The sequence below is a fragment of the Ceratotherium simum genome, chromosome 4 (assembly GCF_057802395.1).
Source record: "Ceratotherium simum simum isolate JZ-2026a chromosome 4, ASM5780239v1, whole genome shotgun sequence".
NCBI lineage: Eukaryota > Metazoa > Chordata > Mammalia > Perissodactyla > Rhinocerotidae > Ceratotherium > Ceratotherium simum.
The window spans coordinates 4,505,251-4,528,681 of record NC_141903.1 but is presented as its reverse complement, the minus strand read 5'-3'; the positions used below and the strand labels follow the sequence as shown (position 1 = coordinate 4,528,681).

The 23,431-nt window shown below is 45.1% G+C and overlaps 1 protein-coding gene across 3 annotated transcripts in view; it reads left to right on the top strand.

Moving 5' to 3' along the window:
- FAF2 (Fas associated factor family member 2) overlaps positions 1 to 13,355 on the top strand; it is a 70,889-nt gene extending 57,534 nt beyond the window's left edge. For all 3 annotated transcript variants that reach the window (XM_004428491.3, XM_014786088.2, XM_087429386.1), the window contains exons 6-11: positions 543 to 628; positions 942 to 1,033; positions 2,457 to 2,634; positions 5,667 to 5,838; positions 7,291 to 7,434; positions 12,511 to 13,355. In XM_004428491.3, coding sequence (XP_004428548.1) covers positions 543 to 628; positions 942 to 1,033; positions 2,457 to 2,634; positions 5,667 to 5,838; positions 7,291 to 7,434; positions 12,511 to 12,693 — 855 coding nt within the window. In that variant the 3' untranslated portion in view covers positions 12,694 to 13,355. The remainder of the gene's footprint in view (positions 1 to 542; positions 629 to 941; positions 1,034 to 2,456; positions 2,635 to 5,666; positions 5,839 to 7,290; positions 7,435 to 12,510) is intronic.
- The last annotated feature ends 10,076 nt before the right edge of the window (positions 13,356 to 23,431 follow it).

Sequence of the window (23,431 nt, the reverse complement as noted above, 5' to 3'; positions counted from 1 at the left end):
CACAGGAATCTTGAATATCAGCCTTGTCTTTGAAGATCTTTTAAACCCCATGCTCTTTAGAATGCCTCTGGGTCCCGTAGTCCCTCATCCCTGGGTACGTGGCCGGGGATTGGGCTCATCTTGGCAGTATTTTTTATTTACAGGGATGTCATAGCTGTAAAGTGGCAAAATTCTCACCTCCCTTTTCACGAGGTCAGATTCTCCTGTTTTATCTTCCTTTAGGCTGTGGGAACAGCTGAGTTTTCTGTGATTTGTCAGGGACCGTTATTTGTCAGCCTGTCTACTCTCATGTACCTGATACAATTTAGATCCTAACAACACTAAAACCTTTTCATTAAAGCTTATTAGCATGGACTTTCTATAGGGAGAAAAACGCAAGGGGTGTGAAGGTAGGAGGCCGGGGATCTGATTTCCTGCTCACCTTTCTTTCCTCATTTCTCCTTGGTTCCTCAATACGTAGCTGTATCCATTAGGACCCTTAGGCTACTTAAAAGCTCAGGGCACAGTCATCATAATAGTTAATGATTTTCTGTTTCCCACAGGCACTTAACGATGCCAAGCGGGAACTTCGCTTTCTTTTGGTTTATCTTCATGGAGATGATCACCAGGACTCTGATGAATTCTGTCGGTAAGTGCATTGGTCGTTTTCTTCCTCTTTTCTTTTAATTTTATTTATTTATTTTTCCCCCAAAGCCCCAGTAGATAGTTGCATGTCATAGCTGCACATCCTTCTAGTTGCTGTATGTGGGACGCGGCCTCAGCATGGCCAGACAAGTGGTGCATTGGTGCGCGCCCGGGATCTGAACCCGGGCCACCAGCAGAGGAGTGCGGGCACTTAACCGCTAAGCCACGGGGCCGGCCCCTCTTCCTCTTTTCTGACCTTATCTGCTGATAGTTTGTAGTAAGCAAGTTCTTCTCATGTCTTTTTCATCCCTCCACAGCAACACACTCTGTGCACCTGAAGTTATTTCACTAATAAACACTAGGATGCTCTTCTGGGCGTGCTCCACAAACAAACCTGAGGGATACAGAGGTAAGTTGTGTTTCTTTTGCCTCCTTGAGATTGTTGGGATATCTTTGAATAATCTGGAAAGACACGCCATTTATTGCGTGATTATTCTGTTAGATACAATGCTAATTGCTGTTTATAATTATCTCATTTAATTCTCTCAGCAGTCCTGAGAGGTGGGGGTTATATTACCTCTACTTTATGGTTTAGGAAACAGGCTCAGAGAGTTTAAGCCACTAGGCAAAGATCACACAGTTAGCAAGTTTTGGAGCAAGCTCTGGTCTGTCAGACTCTAGCCCATTCTTTACAGTTAATAATTGCCAGAGTTTTATTTTTAAAAACACCCAGACCTGGCCAGCATCTTGCCTTTAATCTTAATGAGCTTTTTTACTCAAGAGTTTATTCTCATTATCAGCAATTTTAACAGAGCTTCTTACATAATGAGATAGTTGTTCTTGAGTGCCTTGAGTGCTGACAGAGATTCAGAAAGTTCAGATCTTTGCTGACGATAACTCTTAACTGGAGGTAAGTATTTTTAGGAGTCACTATAAGGTATAAAGGCATCTAGTGAAGAAAAATGTCATTACTTTGCAGCTATTTCTGTTCAGCAACTTCTGAGTATACACTAGCATACCAGTCCCTGCGCTGGATCCTGAGAACAAAGATGTGCAGATGTTTTGCCTGCATCGTGGAATCTGAATCTTTACTTCTAATTGGTTTTTAAATACCTGATAAGTTCCTGCAGCATCCGTTATGCCATTCTAATATGGCTTTGAGGGTGGGGGGTGGTTGATAGGATATTTTTTATAGAAGCTTATAAAAATTTCTTCTTTCAAACCCTAAGGAAAACAGGTAAAACTCCCATTATAGTAAAAATCTTGGTTATTTGGAAGACCAACTTTCTCAACTCCTTTGGAACAGAAAAGCTAGCCTTTTTGGAGGGGAGGGAAAAAAAGACATAGGAAAAGGTGTGAGGAAGGGGTTGGATAAGAAGAAGAAAAGACAGAAGAAGATGATGGTGGAGATCATCACCAGTAGCATAATGCTGAGACTTGCAGCCTTGTCCCCTTTAGGCCTGACCCCTGACATAGGGAAAAATCATGCTAAGCAATAGCCAGTCTTTATAGATCCTTTTCCTTACCGTCAAATAGACATTGTCCTTGAACTCCACAGCCTTCCCCAGCATCATGTCAACCACACCCCCACCAGAAAAGCCTATCCTACTCTAATCAAATTACCTGGGAATAGGGACACAAACACATAACAACAACAACAAAAATATTAAGAAACTAGGAGGAAGAAAAGGCCGGCAGAAAGTAAATGACACCTCCCTTCTTTCCCAACTGAGACTAAAGCAGTTCTCTCTTGCTTGTTGTGGAAAGTCGAAGAGTTGCTCTGTTTCATCCCTAAGTCCTGCCCTTGATCTGTTGGGTCTTCTTTCTGTTAGTCTCGCAGGCTTTACGAGAGAACACCTATCCATTCCTGGCCATGATTATGCTGAAGGATCGGAGGATGACTGTGGTGGGACGGCTAGAAGGCCTCATTCAACCTGATGACCTCATTAACCAGCTGACGTTTATCATGGATGCAAACCAGACTTACCTGATGTCAGAACGTCTAGAAAGGTACAGGGCAATTCTTCTCTGGAACCCAGAGAGAGACCAGCTGTAGATTTGGGTGGCTGACCCAGGGCTCCACAAATCCTGACTTTTTCTCTGTCTTAGGCAACTTTAAAAGCCGTCTCCATTTAGTGTTAAAATATTTATATACTTTGACCTAAATAACTCTTCATTAGATCATCGGTTCTTGGAGATGTGATTCAAAATAAAAATAGGGTTCTATGCTCAAGAATGTATATTGTGTCGGTTAGAATAGCTGAATGTGATAACTTAAATGTAAAAAACGAGGAATGGTTATCACTCCTCTCCCCATTACACATGCCAGCTCTGGTGGTTTAGTGGTTAAGACTTGGCGCTCTCACCTTTGCAGTCCAGGTTCATTTCCTAGTCAGGGAACCACACCACCCGTCTGTCGGTTGTTATACTGCAGTGGCTGTGTGTTGCTTTGATGCTGAAAGCTGTACCACTGGTTCTTCAAATACCGGTGGGGTCACCCATAGTGGACAGGTTTCAACAGAGCTTCCAGACTAAGACAGACTAGGAAGAAGGATCTGGCCACCCACTTCCAAAAGACTTGGCCGTGAAAACCCTATGAATAGCAGTGGAGCATTGTCTGATACAGCGCTGGAAGGTGAGAGGATGGTGCAAAAAGACTGGGCAGGGTTCCCCTCTGCTGTTACACAGGGTCACTAAGAGTCAGAATCAACTCAACGGTACTAGCAACACCGTTACGTAAGTAATGTACAATAACTGTAGATTTGGAAAACACAGAAAAGCGCAAAGAAGAAATTTATAAACCATGTGTAATCCTACCACCACTTTTAACCACTTTTTAACATTCTGGTATATTTTCTTTTAGTGTTACAGACACACACATGCACACACACACTCCTATATACATACATAAATTTTTTTTTTTTTAATGCTATTTTACTTTAACGTTGACATTAGGGGGCCAGCCCGGTGGCACAAGCGGTTAAGTGCTCGCACTCCGCTGCGGCGGCCCGGAGTTCGCCAGTTCGGATCCCGGGCGTGCATCGACGCACCACTTGTTGAACCATGCTGTGGCAGCATCCCATATAAAGCAGAGGAAGATGGCATGGATGTTAGCCCAGGGCCAGTCTTCCTCAGCAAAAAAAGAGGAGGATTGGCATCAGATATTAGCTCAGGGCCGATCTTCCTCACAAAAAAAATAAAAATAAATAAAGTCGACATTAAATGGTGTCAGAAAGTGGGATCCAAAGGAGGTGACCCTGGTTGAGAGACAGTGACCCCCAAAATCACGTGAGGTACCTGCAATGAGCCCCTTGTGCTCATAGCTTCCGTGAGTCGCTGCTTACTTTCAGTTGGTAATTCTCCTCTCAGATTCTGAGCTCTACTCTCCTTGCATTTTGAGCTCTCTGACTTTATTCGGGATCATGAAAGGCTTTGTCCTTTCTGGTTCAAGGCTTCATTCTTGGTGAGTACTCGGTTATTTTCATTTTGAAAGTGCGCTGAAACTTTGGTAAGGTTCCTTTTGGAATTGGACTAGCTAAGAATTTTCTTTTGTTCTTAGGAAAATTTGAGAAGTGGGATCCCAGTCATCTAAATGCTCTAGGGGCAGCCCTCCTTCAGGGACCCTGGCTGGTTTTCTGTTTAAAAACTCTGATCCCTCCTCATGCACGTCTTTAACTAAATGGACTGATTTCATAAAAAATGACTTAAAACACCAATGGCCATTATGGGGGATTTTTGATCTCCCCACACTTGTTTTTCTCAGAACTAAATTAGAAAGCTACGGCTCTAAAATCATACAGACTGAATGGGATGCCTATTTTAACTGGTACCTTGAGGCCTCCAAGCATATTTAGGACTCTAAAATTGCCTCTCTGCAAAACACCATGTCTAAATTAACCGAGATAACCAACTAAAGGAAAACAAAATGGCTTGGAAGCCTCTTGTCCCCCCTCCTTTGTCTCCAGCTCCACCCCCATGCCATCTACTCTGTTCCCTAGACTGAAGCTAAATTGCAAGCCATATATGAGGGTTTTCCTAAGGAAACCGAAGACCCCCATCAATTTGCTGATGAATTTAACATAGTTATTCAGACTTCCCAGCCAGGGTTTTCAGATTTATCTCAGCTAATCCACATGCTTGTTGGTGAAGGTCAGGCCCAACATTGGGTTTGAAACTGGCCCAATGGGAACATCCTGAAAGGGATTTAGCAAAATGAACCTCTAACTTTTGGAAAGATGCTAGAACACTCGCTGGAAGTCTCCACCAAGCAATCACAGTAGGTTTTCCCAAGCCTGTTGATGGGAACAAATACATACATAATTTTTTGGAGAGAAAATAGGAATTACACCAAAACGTTAGTATTTTCTCTTTGGTTAGTAGAACTCTGAATAAGATGTTTCTACATTTTTCAAATCTTCTAAGATGTGTATATGTGAGTTTTTGATTTTAGGAAAGCAACATATACAAAAATACAGTAACCCAAAAGAATATTTACCTGTAAAATAAGATCTTTTTTATCATTTTTTATTTATTTATTTATTTTTCCCCCAAAGCCCCAGTAGATAATTGTATGTCATAGCTGCAAGTCCTTCTAGTTGCTGTATGTGGGACGCGGCCTCAGCATGGCTGGAGAAGCGGTGCGTCGGTGCACGCCCGGGATCCGAACCCGGGCCACCAGCAGCGGAGCGCGCGCACTTCACCGCTAAGCCATGGGGCCGGCCCTGTAAAATAAGATCTTGATGATCGTGTTATATCAATAGTATCATGTTACTTTTGGTAGAATTGGGGAAAAAGATAGGTTTCTTTGAAAAGTTAAAAGAGGAAGGAAAAGCTTGCCATTTCTTTTTCTGCCAAATTAAACTAGGAAAAGAGACGACTTACTCAGATTCTGCCATGCTCTGCTTTGTAATCCCTTATGGTGGTGTGAAATAGTCATTTACCAAGATTGTCAACTTTTTTATCCCCCCGAAAATTTCAATATAAGAAAACACAGAGCTTTGTAAGATTGCTTTTTTCCTTTTATGCTTCTGATCTGTCTGCAGGGAAGAACGAAACCAGACCCAGGTGCTGAGACAACAGCAGGATGAGGCCTACTTGGCCTCTCTCAGGGCTGACCAGGAGAAAGAAAGAAGGAAACGGGAGGAGAGGGAGCGGAAGCGGCGGAAGGAAGAGGAGGTGCAACAGCAGAAGTTGGCAGAGGAGAGGCGGCGGCGGGTAAGAGCCTGTCTTTACTCCTGTGATTCCCAAGCTGGTCTCTTCTTTTTTTTGGAAGATTGGCCCTGAGCTAACATCTGTTGCTGGTCTTCCTCTTTTTTTTTCTTTTTTCTCCCCAAAGCCCCAGTATATAGTTGTATATCCTAGTTGTAGGTCCTTCCGGTTCCTCTGTGTGGGACACCACCTCAGCATGGCTTGATGAGCAGTGTGTAGGTCCGAGCCCAGGATCTGAACCCTCGAACCCCAGGCTTCCGAAGCGGAACGTGTGAACCTACCCGCTACGCCACTGGGCCGGCCCCACAAGCTGGTCTCTTCTTAAATGTGAAAGGAAATAACTAGAAGATGATGGGATTATGGGTGGTTTAAATTCTCCTTGCCATTTTTATATTTACGACATTTTCACAAAAAATATTTTAAAATTAAAAGTTTGTTAAATACAGGGGCCGGCTCCATGGCTTAGTGGTTAAGTGTGCGCGCTCCACTACTGGTGGCCCGGGTTCGGATCCCGGGCGCGCACCAACACACCGCTTCTCCGGCCATGCTGAGGCCACGTCCCACATACAGCAACTAGACAGCTGTGCAGCTATGACATACAACTATCTACTGGTGCTTTAGGGGAAGAAAAAAGGAGGAGGATTGGCAATAGATGTTAGCTCAGAGCCAGTCTTCCTCAGCAAAAAGAGGAGGATTAGCATGGATGTTAGCTCAGGGCTGATCTTCCTCAAAAAAAATATATATATATATATAATAAATAAAACAAATACAACAGTGAATAAAAGGCGAAACAGGTCTTTTCCATGAAAAGTAAATAGAAATAGATAATAAGCAGTTCAAAATGCTGTTAATTCACAGCAGTGGGGTTTTTTTTGTTTTTTTGTGAGGAAGATCGGCCCTGAGCTAACATCTGCCAATCCTCCCCTCTTTGCTGATGAAAACTGACCATGGGCTAACATCCGTGCCCATCTTCCTCCACTTTATATGGGACTCCGCCACAGCATGGCTTGCCAAACGGTGCGTTGGTGCATGCCCGGGATCTGAACTGGTGAACCCCGGGCCGCCGCAATGGAGCGCGCGCACTTAACCGTTTGCACCACTGGGCTGGCCCCCACAGCAGTGGTTTTTAAGTATTCATTCTTAGCATTGTTAGTTGATTTGGCATTTCATTCATGATCTTGTTTCTTCGTTTATTACCACTTGATTATAGCCAGTGTCTTTTTAGTCATTCCCTTTTTTTTGGACAGTTAAATACCTTAATGTAGTCAGTAAATGATACATATGATGCAATAGTACTTTGCATTAGGGTGTTTCTGACTCTTGCCAAGCAGTTTTCTTTATGGTAATGTCACTAATTTTTCTTGTGACTGCACAGTGAGCCTACGTGCTGATGGTGTTTTCTTGTTTCCTGTTTCCCTGTTGGAGCCTTAGCTTCACCTCTGCTTTGTGTCTCTACAGAATTTACAGGAGGAAAAGGAAAGGAAGTTGGAGTGTCTGCCCCCGGAGCCTTCCCCTGATGACCCTGAAAGTGTCAAGATCATTTTTAAATTACCCAATGATTCTCGAGTAGAGAGACGATTCCACTTTTCACAGTCTCTAACAGTAAGGACCACCTGAGTTGTGTGAGGTGTATGTAGAGTCTGGGCTCCAGGTTTGGAAGCTTTTAAGGCCTCTTGAGTGTTGGTGGTGTATCTGTTGCTCTAATAAGCAGGGGCAGAGTGGGGAGGGGCAGAGACAGAAAGAGAGAGAGAAGAGTGCAGTGAACTGTGAGGTTCCTTCATTTCTAGCTGCCAGCTCAGAGCAGTTACTAAGGTTGTCTTTCATCATGTTTGAGCTCTGCTGGGAAAAAAGGTACCTTACCAAGAAGTCCCATAAAAGACTTGTGTATTTGAGGTGGGAGACTCTTCCATGCTGCTCGGCTTGCACTGGCTTCTGAATCCCACCAGAACCCCTTGCTCTGTAGAGAACGCACTGTCTCTGCTGACCTAGAAGCACTGGAATTACACATCTGAATATAAGTGCACGTGTGGATTGCATGCAGTTGTCACTTTCATTTTCCACCCGTTTAGCCCGTAAGAAGCCCCACTTTGTGGGGCTACTGTGTATATTTGGTGCCTGTAGGTAAATAGTGTTTGTCATTCCATAAGGAAGTAGTTAAAAGCAGAGACTCTTCGAGTCTCACAGGATGAGGATCAGATTCTCATTCTTCCAGGGTTAATAGATGTGTTTTCTTGGTCAGTTTACTTAATTGACTTAATTTCTTCATCCGTAATAGGAGTATAACAACAGGCACTCTCTATTAGGATTGTTGTTAGGATTAAATTCATATGTAAAGTGCTGAACATTGTGCCTGGTTCGTAGTAAACACTCAAGTGCTAACTAATATTTTTGGTATTTATAACTAAAAGGAAGTTTCTGTTTCTATTAAGAGTTGATATGTTGCCTTTCCAAATTTACAACTATAGCTGATTCTGCCATTTCCCTGATCACTTGAAATAGTCGAGAGTAAACTGCATAATAGAAATGAGGATGCACTGTAATCAGTTGAGGCTAGTGCAGATGAGGGTAGCACATTGATTACTTTTGCTTTTTTAACTGAAGAACACTGGACAAGTTACAGAATCTTGTACATGGCCTCAGGTTAATCCTGTCTGTAAAATGGAAATATAATCTGCCATGTGGTAACTAAACTGAAGATCTGTCATGCACTGTGCTAGGCACTCTAGGGGTTATACAGATGAGTGAGACATGGTTCTGGAATTCATGGAGCTTACTGGCTAGTAGGGAATGTGAGACTCAAAGAGCTAATACAGAGTAAAAAGTTGTGAGGCATCCTGGCAAGAGAGAAGCAAATAGCTTCCTCTTTCTATTTGTTTATCTCTCATTTGTGCATTTATTTTATTTTTTTGTGTGTGAGGAAGATCACCCCTGAGCTAACATCCGATGCCAATCCTCCTTTTTTTTTTTGCTGAGGAAGATTGACCCTGAGCTAACATCTGTGCCCATCTTCCTCTACTTTATATGGGACGCCGCCACAGCATGGCTTGACAAACAGTGCGTTGATGCGCGCCCGGGATCCGAACCTGTGAACCCCGGGCCACCGAAGTGGAGCGCGCACACTTAACCGCTTGCACCACCCGGCCAGCCCCTATGCATTTATTTATATTGGGGAAAGGTGTTCACATCTCTGACTTTGGATTCTTAAATTGGGAGAACACAGATGAGCCTCACACAGGACCTACCATGTTAGTAGGTGGTGGCTAAATGTCCATTCCCTTCCTCTGGTGTGTTTCCTATTTGCTGGTTTACGTAGGGATTTGAGCTTGCAACCGTGTTCACTAATGGTTTTGCTGTAGTACAGCTGAGCTTTATGGAGCTTCTGCTCCCCAAACTCTCATTATGTGTGTGAAAAACCTAACCAAAATTTACTCTCTTGAGAGTTTTGGAGGAAAATCTATTAGAATTGTGGAACAGAATAGGCTTGTGGCCAAAGGGGAACCAATCCATTTATTATTAACTATTTAATCCTTGAAGACTCTTAAATAGGTGCTCACTAAAAGTTACTTAAAAAACACACTTAGGGGCCGACCCCATGGCTTAGTGGTTAAGTGCGTGCGCACCGCTATTGGCGGCCTGGGTTTGGATCCCGGGCACGCGCTGAGGCACTGCTTCTCTGGCCATGCTGAGGCCGCGTCCCACCTACAGCAACTAGAAGGATTTGCAGCTATGACGTACAACTGTCTACTGGGGCTTTGGGGGGGGTGGGGAAAGGAGGAAGATTGGCAATAGACATTAGCTCAGAGCAGGTCTTCCTCAGCAAAAAGAGGAGGATTAGCATGGATGTTAGCTCAGGGCTGATCTTCCTCACAAAAAAAAAAAAACACACACACACTTAGACCGAGAGAAATACTTGGTTGTAAATGGGGATGAGGCTCAGAGAGGGGAAAGAAGTGTGAAGGAAGAGAAGTGTAGTGGCAGTGCTGGCCTTTAATTTCACCTTTAGAGAGTTAATAACATATAACTGAATAATGATTTCAAGTTAGTCCTCTTGCAGACTTTGTCATCTTCTTTGAGCTCTGCCCTTCATAAATAATCTCAAAGAGTGAATGGTCAGTGAAATATTTAGTTTTGCACATGATGCTCAGCTCTTGATAGTAGTAAAATGCTAAAATAGAAAAGGATAAACTATGGAAAAATCTCCAGGTCCCATGAATGGGCAGAAAAGTGGCAGCTGACTATCTCTTAAGTGAATGCATGTTAGAGAGACTCCAAATTATACTCAGTCAAGAACTCATTTTTCTATCCAATTATGAACCAAAGGGACCTCTGGAGGTGATGTCGTAGGATTAGCCCATTGTCGGTGGTAAACCAAAAATGCCAGTTTTGTACCAATGTTGAGTATTTTCAAGCAATGATTGAAAAGTAAACAAAATGTTAGTTCGCCCTTATCTGAAACCCACCTTGGGTTCATATCAAGAATACTTGGTGCAAATCTAATTGATGCCTCTCAAGGAAAAAAAGGAGAGTGAATGTTAATGGAAAAAGAGAGAAAGGAACTGAAAATGATTGAGGTTGATAGACTAAAATATGAAAACTTTATAAAATCGTGAATGGATTAGATAAGAACATAGATTGACTCCTTGAATTCTGGAGTTATCGCCCCCTAACAGCTCTAAAGAGGTAAGTTGAAGACAAATGAAGAAAGGACTGCTTCACACAGAAGAGAATAAACAGAGGAGAGGTAACAAAATGAAAATAGATTCCCTCAAAAAATAAGGGTAACTTGAATGGTGTTTCCTAATCTTTGGGATTGACCTGAAAGAGGTTAGCTACACCCTTCACAACACATCCCTTAGACTCTTCATCAGAAACAGAATGCTAGATGAAGAGGGCCATTGAGCAGATCCAGTGTGCCTGTTATTAATGTGTAACATTAAGAGACAGGGAAAGATATAGGTGGCCTATTCCACAGGTATCTCACATTTTAAGTTTTAGCAATGTGAGTTTTTCTGATGTTGCCTTACTTCTTATTAGGAATTTATGTGAACCTTGTCAGAGCCAGAGCAGGGTGAGGGGGGCATTCCCACAGAGGAGAGGCCTACAGAGAGGGTGTCAGATCTTGATCAAGTTACGGAGAGTGTCTACTTGTGGGGGCTGCCCAGTGCAGAGAAGTCAGAGCCCAAGCAGCATGGGGTTGGGTAGAGTGTTAAAGCCAGAGCCTGAGGAGGAGGGGGGAATGAACTCATGGTTTTATTGTGCATATACATACTTATATATGTATAGAAATATAGATGTAGATGTGTATGGGTATGTACACATACTCTAGTTTTCTCCCCAGAGAATGCTTGGAAGCAGCAACACCCTAATAGCAATGAACATACCTAGTACCTAGAGAGTCACTTTTAATTACTGTTGTCCTGTAAGAAGAACCGGGGCTCCTTGGAGAAATGGCTGATTCCAGGGCTGGGGCAGAGAAAACACAAGATCAGCCTGGAACACCTTGTGCGAGAAAGCAAGGAATTATTCAAAGAACGATGGGGACATGTCAGAAAGACACAGAAGCCAGCCTGAATGGGCTCCTTCTGACACCATCTGGAACAGTTTGAACATTAAAATAAATAATGATTGTAACATTATAAGCTATTGAATAAAATAGGAAATCATGACTCTGTATAAATATAAATAAATAAATTGGAATTTTGAGGAACATCATGTCTCCATAGTTTCAGAGTCCCTCCGCACAAAATACTCTTTAATTACAAAGTGGAAAAGAATAACTTAACAGTGGAGAGGCCTGGCAGTCACCACCTTAGTCAGGCGATCAAAGTGAACATTATAGGTAATTGAACAAATTGAAATTGTACTCCACCTGAGTAGGGTGCATTGAGTAGAATGCAGCATCATTTCTGTACTACTCCTGCCAAAGACGCATAACTGGAATCTAATCTTGAGTAAACATCAGACAAATCGAGAGACATTGTAAATGATAACTGTCCAGTAATCTTTAGAAGTGTCAAGGTCATGAAAGTCAAGGAAACATTGAGGATTTGTTCCAGGCTAAAGGAGGAGGCTTAGGAGACATGACAATGCAACACACGATTCTAAACTGGATCCTTTTGCTATAAAAGACAACTGGCAAAACTTGAATGGGGCCTGAATAATAATTTAATATATATTATCATACTACAGTAATAACGTATCAGTTAAATCTTCTGATTTTGAGGGCTGTCTTATGGGTTACGCAGGAGATCATCCTGTCTGTAAGACATACGCGAGTGTTCTGGGGTGATAGGACATCAGGTCAGCAGCTCACTCTCAACTGATTCAAAGAAAAAGGTTCTATGTCTTGTACTTCTAACTTTTCTGTAACTCTGATTATTTCTAAGTAAAAATTTTTTAGCTTTATAATCATACAAGTTGTCAAAGAAACAGATGAATCAATTCAGAATAGGACTAGCATTGGGCTGTGTAATTAATCTCTTAAAAGAGCTGCCGTACGCATTTGCTCTGTGAAATAGAGGACTTCGAAATAGAATTCCAATGTAATGTGATTACTTCATATCTCAGAGTCATCCTGGGGAGAGCTGGGGGATATTTGATTTCATAGGGGAGTGTGTCTCTGTCTGTCTGTCTTTGTCTTTTTCTCACTGCCCTTCTTTTTCTGTATGACATCTGCAGGTAATCCACGACTTCTTATTCTCCTTGAAAGAAAGCCCTGAAAAGTTTCAGATTGAAGCCAACTTTCCCCGGCGGGTGTTGCCCTGCATCCCTTCAGAGGAGTGGCCCAACCCCCCAACGCTGCAAGAGGCAGGACTCAGCCACACAGAAGTTCTCTTTGTTCAGGACCTAACAGACGAGTGACACTTTTTCTTCCTCTCCCCTCCCACCCCATCCCTAAAAGAAAAGGAAAAAACAAACAAACAAAAAAGCAAGAGAAATTCATGTTATTATTATTATAATACAATATTTTTTTTAAAAGACTGCTGCATCCTAAGGAAGGATCAGAAACCATGCTGCCTGCAGGAGTCACCACCTGTGTGTGTGCACGAGGTTGGCAGTGAACGTTCCCGCTGGCAGGCCCGCCATTTCGTACTGCCTCTGCACCACGCACCTTCCGGCGAGAGGAGACTCTTCACCTCCAACCCAGCCGCTGTCCCAACCGGGGAAGGGGACATTCCCACTAGCTCTCATTCATTCTTGCTTTTATGGAAAATAAAAGTGAAAAAACCTCCATCAACCAGCTACTGCAGGATCTCCTGAGGACTTGCTTCTCCTCGGGAGAAGAGAGGGAAGGGAAGGCACAGAGCGGAGATGTTCCTTGAACTTCCCACAATTTATGAATAACTTTTAAATATTTTCTGTTACTTTGTAATGACCAAAGGAATGAGGCTGACATAGGTGTATTTTTTTTCTTAACTTTATTTTATTTGATAAAGAGCCAATTCTTAAACCCATGAGTTCATACCCTGGGCTCCTTAGCCCACAAGAGTGTAATAAAGGTGCCCTGGGCTGGTTTGTGCTTATTTCTGCCATTGTCCCTCTCACGTTCCCAGAGAGGTCGTTCCTTTTTGGTCCAACTCTTGCTGTCCTTTCTTGCCACCTATGCATCCCACTTGGAGCAGTGGCAGGAAATCTGGGTTCATAGCCCCACAAAGACTGTATGTATAGATATGCCCATATGTGCAGTGTGAACTCCACATATACTCATGTGTACACACAACTGCAGCTCTTCCTTGGAATCTGTACCAGGTGTTTATTAGGGGTCTGAACGGAAGGATAGCAGCTCTTCATTCCTCTTCTGACATGTGCATGCTGTTCCTGCCCAGCCCTGAGCTTTCCTGAGTTGCCAAGCTTGGTGCCTTTCCACAGGATGAGCAGGGCCTGTGGTGGAACCAGCAGAACCAGGTGAGAGTGCCCTGCCTGTCTCAGTGGGAGTGTGGTGGTGGTGGTGGTGTTTTAGGACAGAACCAGAGGCCTTGAACGGAGCCAAGACAGAACTCTTCATCCTGTGTAAACCATTGGAAGGCGTATTCCAGTTTCTGATGTAGCCACCTACTGGAGGCAGGTTTTATCCTCCTCTCCATTGCTGTGTTGAAGTATAGGGTTTTTAACCTCTGGATGGCTTGTCTGTGGTTGTTTGTGGTAATGGGTACATGGGTCAGGCCGTGTATTAACAGATGCCCGCGTGAGCTGACAAGTATTCCAAAGTCTTCTATAGCTAGACTGGTGCAGACTTGCCTACTCACATTACTGTAGCTCTGAGCATGCTGCGAGGCCAGGGGCTTCCTATTCAAGAGCAAGCATAACTTGCTAGATTTGCAGTCTCCAAAGGTTTTCTGTCTTGCTTAGCTAAAACCTAAGGCCCACTCTTAGATAGCAGTGCATGGCTACTGTCCCCTGCAGCCCTCAGTGGTTGGGGTAAACACCAAGGGGCGGGCTGAGGAGCCTCACAGATGGCAGCTGGAGAGCCTGAGCATTTCCCCATGGCCTTGGTACAGGTGTCCGGAACACCATCTCTAGGAAAATTTAATTCTGCTCCTGGCTGCCTCCTCTTCTTCCGCTTGGTTTCCTGCTGTCCCAAGGCCAGGTGAGTGGGAAATCGCAGACTGTTGCCATAAAATGTGTCTGGACTGAACCCCAGGCTAAACCATGTTCTCCACTCCACCTTATGTGAAGTCTGCTTCCTGCTGACAACCACTCAGAGAGGAATTTTTCCAGTTAGCTCAGATCCTCCCTCCGTGTCTGGAATTCACAGCTGTTTTCCTGGTAGGATACAGGAGGGTAGTAGGGCCCTGCGCTAGGCTGAGTGTACTAAGTGTCTTGCCCACACCTCTTTGGGAAGTTGTACGTTTTTTTCCTTAATAATTCAATCTGCATCTTGTACAATGTGCACCTTATGCCTCTTGCCCTTTAATAACTTGTTGTGTGAAGGTCAGATGCCAGAATATTGAGAAAAAGTCTCCTTGTGTCGGTACAGCTCTTGGGATGGCCTACCCATTTACTTGAGGTTTCAAGAGGCTTCGCCTGAAGCACATGCTGCTTCCTAGTCCATGTTGAAACAGCTGTGCTTTACTCAGACCCCCTTCCTGTCTCCTTGCTGACCCTAGAGCTGCTGCCTAGGTGCCATCTCCTTTCCTCCTCCGTGAAAGATGCACGTTTTGTCACTTAATGCCAGTACAATCTTTCTGTTACTCCCAAGGACCTCTGGGAACTTGATGGACCTGCAAGGGAGAAAATACTGAGAAGCCAGTGATCTGCAAGCATTTGCTCTTGTTTCCATATCACCTCTGGGTTATTTCAGCTGTTGTGTCCAAATGGCAAGTCATCTGAACGAGAACACTTGTTTCAAGTTCCGTTCCGCACTCCCGAGACTGAAGTAGATGCAGCTGAATAACCCTGGGAAATGACCAAGCAAAGACACCCTGTTGGAGTCAGTTGTGTTTCTGCAGCCTCAGTGGGGCCCTTCTGGTCTTTTCTTCTACTCTGCAGAATTTCCTGTGACAATTATTTCTTTCTCCCTGCTTGCCTCCACCATGATGTTTGGATAAGAGATGGCCAGAGGAGAATATTTAGCTCTTAAAGAAAAAAACTAAAACTAAAATGAACCTAGAATCTTCAACAGAGCAGTTATAATGAAAATTGCTAATGGTGCCAAGGCCAAGGAAAGAGTTTCAGAAAATGACTGTGGGAGGAGTGATAACCCCTAGAATGCAAAATCAGGGGAGTGTTATCTGGTGCTTGAACAAGGAGCTCCGCTTCGCAACTGGTTTTCTTAGGACTTGTGAGGAACGCAGCAACAGGGAATCCATCCACAAGGCATGCAGTGCCCCGACTTGTACTGCACCTGAATAGTTATGTGATAATTTACTGAAAAAATCTAGTGTACTTTAAATTTTTTTCATAAAAGTTTACATTGTATTGTAGGTTAACATTAAATGTTTTATAACAAAAATTTCTTAAAAGGTTGTGGGTCTTTCTGTTGAGGAGAGATGTAGTAGATATTTTTCTATGTGTGAAGGAAGACATTGGGGGAGGGAACAGGGTATCACATTGCTGAGAAGCAAGGAGTTAAATAGATCTTCTATAGTGTATTCCTGTGACAAAATGGCAGCTTAGGCCGGGTGGGGTAGTAGGAAGGGCAGGCAAATCTGGGTGCTTAACTGGCTTTCTGGTTTGTCAGCTGTGACCTCAGGTTTTTCAACTTCCCCAAGCCTTAGTTTCCCCAACTGTAAATGAAGTTAAGGCCATCCGCATCCCCATAGGTTTGTAGATTAAAGCAAATCGGTGTAGATAAAGCACCCGAGCAGAGGTGTCATTAAATGTATGTTCGCTTTCTCCACAGGAGTATATTTTGAAGGAATATTTTCTTGCAGTTAACAACTGTCAGTCTCTTAAGGATGTCATTTCTCCTGCTGGAACAGACACATGTCCTTGCAAATGAGTGGCTAGAGAAGGGTCACTTTGGCTCTAACAGATTCTGGACTATTGGAACTCCCCTCCTAGGGTATTTTTGCTCTTATTTTCATTTCTGCAAAGAAATTTAAGCCTCAGTTCTTTGCCTTTCTCTTCCCCACTGTCTGTCCTTGCACAAAAAACTCATTTCTGTGAGTTACAGATTCCTGTCACCTTCAGAGTCTGCCCTATTGCTTACCCAAAGATGTTGGGCCTGGCGGCCCGGGTTCGATCCTGGGCGCGCACCGCCGCACCGCTTCTCCGGCCATGCTGAGGCCGCGTCCCACATGCAGCAACTAGAAGGATGTGCGGCTATGACCTACAACTATCTGCTGGGGCTTTGGGGGGAAAAATAAATAAAAAAAAAAAAAAGATGTTGGGCCTTCATGGTTTTTTTTTTTTTTTTTTTGGTAAGGGAGATCGGCCCTGAGCTAACATCTGCCAATCCTCCTCTTTTTGCCGAGGAAGACTGGCCCCGGGCTAACATCCGTGCCCATCTTCCTCCACTTTATATGGGACACCGCCACAGCATGGCTTGCCAAGCAGTGCGTCGGTCCACGCCTAGGATCTGAACCGGCGAACCCCAAGCCGCCACAGCGGAGCACGCACACACAACTGCTTGTGCCACTGGGCCAGCCCCATGGCCTTCATTTTTTTTTTTTTTTTTTGTGAGGAAGATCAGCCCTGAGCTAACATCTGTGCTAATCCTCTTTTTGCTGAGGAAGACCAGCTCTGAGCTAACATCTATTGCCAATCCTCCTTTTTTTCCCCTAAGCCCCAGTAGATAGTTGTATGTCATAGCTGCACATCCTTCTAGCTGCTGTATGTGGGACGCGGCCTCAGCATGGCCGGAGAAGCGGTGCGTCGGTGCGCGGCCAGGATCCGAACCCCGGCCACCAGTAGCGGAGCGCACGCACTTAACCGCTAAGCCGCGGGGCCGGCCCCCTTCATTTTTTTAATGTACATCTTAAGTGTAAAGTAGAATGTCGTCTCAATCTAGTGAGTACAAGAAGAGTTTATTCACCTTAAAGGGGCGAGAATCCACTAAAAATGAACACTTCATGATTGTAAAGTTTACACATAAAGATTTTGCCATCAATTAACGGAGTCAAGGAAGATTCAAACTCTGATGCCAGATACACCTGGTTTCAGAGCTTGGCTGTGGCCATGATTTCTGCCAAGTGACAAGTCTCTAGGCTTCAGTTTCATCATCTGTAAAGTGGGGCCAATTGTAGCGATAGATGTTGGGTAATAGTAGCTTCTACTGCTGTTGTCAAAACAGGTGGTGGTTTGCCCACTGCTAACAGTTTACCCTCAGTGTGGGTGAAGGGAGGAGAGAGAAGGGGAGGGTAAGCTGAGGCTTTGCTTATGGGCAGGTGGTGCCCGACTCTCGACGCGTCTCCAGTGTTGCAGTTGAAACACCATGTGTCCTTGTACCCTAATGTCACCACGAGCCCCCAGTCCCTTCCTCACCTGAGCCTCTCCCCCTCTCACAGCCCTACCCCTCCCCTCTCCTGCTGTCCATCTTCCTCACAGAACCCCCAGATTTCTTCCCCTTAAGCTGAAACCTGGTTTCCCCTTGAAGACACCACTTCAAAAAACCCTTAAGCAGTCGCTGCTCATTGTCCCTTGACTCTTGGCACCAGGAAGCAGTATCTGTACTTGTCTTCTGCCACTTTGATGCACGGTCCTCCAGGACAGGGCTGCTGAAGCCCATGCTATCTGCCTGGACTACTTTATCCTGTTCTGGTCGCTACTGGCCACACCCCAGATGTTGGCAACTGAGATTTTCCTCTCCACCAGCAACTTGGATGACTCGAACATCTGCACGTGTGGATTCCCTAAGATTCTGGTCCCAGTGCTCCTGATTGGACTCATGTGGCCCTGAGGATGGTGGAAAGAGGCTTTGGAGTCAAGTCTGGATTTGAAACTCTTAGGCTTGCTGACTCGGGCAAGTTTCCCCATCTATAAACATCCTTGCAAAGTTCAGGTGCCCTTTACATGAGCCGGTATCTGGCAAGTGCCTGGCGTTGGGTAGCTGGATGCTTAGTACATATTTGCTTCCTTCCCCCCCTCTCCCCCGCCCCCACCACCGTGCTGGGCTTTGCGCTTTGACCTTGGCCTTCGCCTGGAACTGCTTCACCCTCAGGACCTCAGAACCAGTCCCTCTCTGAGCACAGCCTTTTTTGCTCCAACGTCACTGTCCCTACTCTGCCCTCAAAGCCTTTCTGTCCCTCTGCGCTCATCTCAGTTCCTACTAGAATTGTCTTGGCTTCATGCCCCTCTCCAATACAAGCCAGTATCACTGTCACAATTCCTGAAGTAAACTCAGCCGGTTAACTTCTCTCCTCTTGCTCTTCAGCTGCATCCCAGCACGTATCACAGTGACCCTGGGAGCCCTCGGGGTTGGCACCCACACCTTTGCTCCAGCTCTAGCACACTCCCCCTGCCTTTCTACCTTGTGAGCACTGCTCCACTCTGTCCTCCTTTCTCGAGTCCAAGCCCATCTGCATCCTCCTCACTCAGCCCGTTACTGCAACAGCCTACTTCCTCAGACGATGGAGGTCTTGTCACAGAACTTCATCTTCTTTTTTCTCCCCAAACCCGTCCTGTGATATCACCTGCTTCCTCTTTCCCTTCTGTTGTGTGGGTGTATTTTCTTTTAAAAGTGATATGATTTACACACAGTAAAATGCCCAAATCTTAAATCCACAGCTTGATAAAATTTTACGTGTACACCAAAACCAAGATGCAAAATATTTCGTCATCGCAGAAAGTTCCCTTGTGTGTCTTCCCAGTCAACAGCCCTCAGAGATAACCACTATTCTGACTTCTTTCACCATAGAAGTTTTGCCTGGTCTTAAACTTCATATAATGGACTCACCGTGTGTGTGTGATTTTATAAATTGTTTTCCTGATCCAAGTATAATTCCTATTCAGGATAGGAAAATTTAGGAAGTGCAAAGAAACAAAAAAAAATGTGTAATACCGCACTGTCCAGAGATGTCCATTAATATTCTTTTTTATTTTTTTTAGTTTTTATTTATTTATTTTTTTCCCCCAAAGCCCCAGTAGATAGTTGTATGTCGTAGTTGCACAGCCTTCCAGTTGCTGTATGTGGAACGCGGCCTCAGCATGGCCGGAGAAGCGGTGCCTCGGTGCACGCCCGGGATCCGAACCCCGGGCCGCCAGCAGCGGAGCGCACGCACTTAACCACTAAGCCACGGGGCCGGCCCCATTAATATTCTCATGTATATCTTCCCAGGCTTTTCATTGCATATAAAAACATTTTTTCCTACAGAAATGGGGTAATATTGTAAAGACTGTATTATCTCTATTTCACACATTCTATATTTCTTTTTTACACATTTTTCTTTTTTAATTACTGAATGATATACCATAAATTCATCAAACTCTTCTTGTGACATTTAGGTTGTTAAACTTCGATTTGTTTTTCTTGATAGCAGATTGATAAACATCCCTGTAGCTAAGTGTGCACATCCATTCTATTTTCTCAGGGGGGAAAAAAACCCTAAAAGTGAAGTCACTGAGTCAAAAAGGAATGGAAATTTTCACTTTTTAAAATGTTTGTGTTATCTCGGAATTGTAGTCCAGAAAAGTTAATTATACTCCTACCTGCAGTGCGTGCTCAGTCTCCCATCTGTGACGCCATCGCCAGAACCTTTACAAGAGCTGTCCCCTTTCAACTGCTTGGATCTCTGTCTTCCATCAAAAAATGTTTGGCGTCTCCCGCCTTACAAAATCTTAATCTTTACCCAAGAAGTTACCTCCCTGTCTCCCTCCCTGCCCCGATAGTTTGCACAACCAGCCTCCACTTCCTTCTTAACCTCCTGTTGATGGTACCTTCATCACTTATGGTCGCCTGTGACCTCTTAATTACCATTTTCATTGGCCTCTTACAAGACATTTCTGAGTATAGAAGTTCCCCAGCTGGTACCTGACACAGTGAGGTTCCCCATGTTTCTGTTCCCACAGGGTGGGGGGGCAGATTATGTGAACGAGGTTAAGGAATCCCCCATTTGATCCTGAGGTCCATTGAGGGGCTTTAAGCGAGGGAGACACATCAGATTTGGGCTTTAGAAAGCTATTCTGTCACCATGGGGCGACTGGGTGGGAGAGGGCAAGACAGCAGGCAAGACTAAGGTGACATGCTGGAGTCGGATTAGGAGTGGCATGGGGATGGAGAGAAGCTAATGCTGGACATGAGCACCATTTAGAAGGCACGACGACCAAGACTTGGAGGCTGATTAGATATGGAGGTGAAGGAGAGGGAGAGATTGAGGATGACAGCCAGGTTTCTGACAACTGGCTTTAGGAATAAAGACAGTCACCGGTGACTTTGACAGGTGATTTATCAGTGGAGTATGACGTCAGAAGTAATGAATGGGAGGTGACATGGAAAGACTGAATATAGGCAGGTCTCACAAAATTTGTCAGTGAAGGGTATGGGGGAAGTAGGACAAGCCAGACAGGAGCCGAGATGTAGGAAGGGCCATTAATTTGTTTTAAGGTAAGAGAGACTTCATTACGTTTAAATGCTAAAAGCGATGATGTTTTAGAGAAAGAGGTGAAGGTGCATAGAGGAAGATGTCACTGGGTGGCGGCAGGGGCTGGCCTCAGGAGGAAGGATGGGAGCAGAAGGCGGTGCATTTGTAGGTTTGAGGGCCGAAGTTGAGGGTGTCCCCATGTGACGGCATCTGTTCTCTCTGTCAGGTTGGGAGGAAGTGACAGGGTCAGAGGTCTACAGGAGATTTGAAATAGCTCTTGTAGAGAGCAGGAGAGAGTGTAGGGAGACTTAGAAGGCTTTCTGGGCAAACTGAGGTCCCGGGTGAGATTGAGGCCAGAATACGCGGTGGGAGTAGGCATGAAAAGTCAGCCACTTGTCACCGGTCTGCCTTCCTCACTGCTGTCAATTTCTTTCTGAAAGCAGAGGTCACATGCCGGCATTCAAAGCTCTCAGCACCCTCTTTGTCAGAAGAGAAAGTTCAGCTTCCCAGCCTGAAAGTTGAGGGCTTCAGCTCGGGGCCCAAGCAGAACTTCACAGCTTCGGTTCCTGTCCTCCACAGGGTCACGCTAATGAGCCGCACACATCTCCTGCTTGTTCCCCAAACACACCACGCGCTCTCCTACCTACAGCTAGACTGAGACAGCTGATACTCAAGAGAAGTGGTTTAAAAGAGATGCTGTCAATTTTTCAAACTCCTGTGATTGCCAGCAAGGCAAGGGCCTAGATCACATGATTCGGGACTCCCAGAGTCACGTTTATAAGACTCTGCTTTAATTCTGGCTTCATTATGAGCCAGGAACTGGCATAACTGGCATGGGTACCCATTTAGACATGTAGAAACTGCACACACCTGGATATTCTCACACAGCTCTTGCATTTGGGGCCCATATCAGAGGTCTTTAGTTGCAAGCAACAAACAGGAAACCCACTCTAGCTAATTTAAGGCAAAAACGGATGTGCTAGAAGACTGTGGGGTAGGTCCCAGAACTGAAAGCCAGGCCTCAGAAACGGCGGGGTCCGGGTTTCAGAAAGAGTGGGTTGTGGGCAGGAGGAGGTCAGAAGTAGAGGGCACCTTTGGGATGGAGAAATATAACTGGCAAGCATAATTTGGTTTCTGTGCTTGGCTGCCCCCCATACAAGGCAGAGCCTTTTCTATTTAAAAATGGAAGAAAAGTATAAAAAAGAAAATACCGTTATTCACATTCCCACCAACCAAAATGATTAACATTAATATTTTGGCATATTTGCTTCCGCCTTTTTTTCTCTGGATGGACTTTGGTTAAAATAATATAAAATTTTTATACATTTACTAAAATAAATCCATTCACGCTCAGCAGATGTGGCTAATTTCTGGCTGAGCTGGGCTCCTGTTCCAGCCCCCCAGGGACCTGCCATTGTGTTGAGCACGACCGGCAGGGAGCCCTCTGTTGTGAAGAGGGCTTTCCCAGCACGCTCTTCTCTGTCAGACTTTATCTGAGGTCAAAATGACGGCCAAGGCCCACGGCTTGTCCCAGCTTGTCAGAACTGTGGAGGCCAGGGACGGGGGACAAAAGGAGTCATCATCATACAAAAAATAATTGGAAATGGGACAGATAAGTTAATTTTGCACTTATCTGAGAGGGCAGGGCCTGCGTAAGGTCACCTGGGCCCTGGGACTGGCGTCAACCTCCCACACGCTTTCCCTCCCAGCAGCTCACTCATTTGCTCACTTATTCAGTCATCTATTCAGAACATGCTCACTGTTGCCTGTAGTGTCCTTGCCCTTTCACCAGAGTCTGGGGACATGGTGAATGTGATGGTGCTCGGTCTAGTGAAGCAGAGACATGGGCGACCAGCAGGGCTGATCATCACAGGTGAGACGTGGAAAGGAGCCACCCCATGGTGTGCTGTGGGGTCCAGAGGAGGAGGGTTGCCTGCTCTGGCTTGAGGGAGGGGCCTGGGGAAGCTCACTTGAGGAGGGCAAATCCCAGCCGGTCTTTGGAGAAGGAACGTGCTTACCTGGAGGAGAGAAGTCCAGGCATTTGTGAGGCAATGTGGTGTGAGGCAAGAGCAAAGGGTTGAGGGGCAGATGGCACTTCCCCTCTCTGGGCCTCAGGCCTCAGCTTCCTCAGCGGGAACTGTGATGAAGGTAGTAACAGTTTTATAGTCAAGAAAACAGAAGAAGGATCCCATGAGAGAGAACTTGGCAGCATGGTGGGCACTCACGAAATGTGAACGGTCTTCTAAGCAGAGGGCACAGCATGCACACACAGGGGTGGAACAGGGCATGTTGGGGAAACCATGGGAACCTGAGGGTGGCCAGCAGGGAGGATGGAGAAGGGGGAGCTGACAGGAGCGGGACTAGATTGGGATACTTGCTCTGCCACTGCCTCCATCCCCTCCCACAGGGAAGCCAGAGAAGACAGGGAGAGGAGGGCAAGAGACGTGTGGAAACCCATTTTTTTTACATCGTCCATCTTCCTCTGAAATGACAAAGGAGGTTTATATTCAGGGCTGAATTCAGTCTGACTTCAGTCTCCCCATTCCAAAAAAAGGAAAAGAAAAAATAAACCACTCCTTCTGTGGCTGCCAGCTCCCCAAGAATCCCTACAAGGGACAGAAGCCTTCCACTTGCTGTTG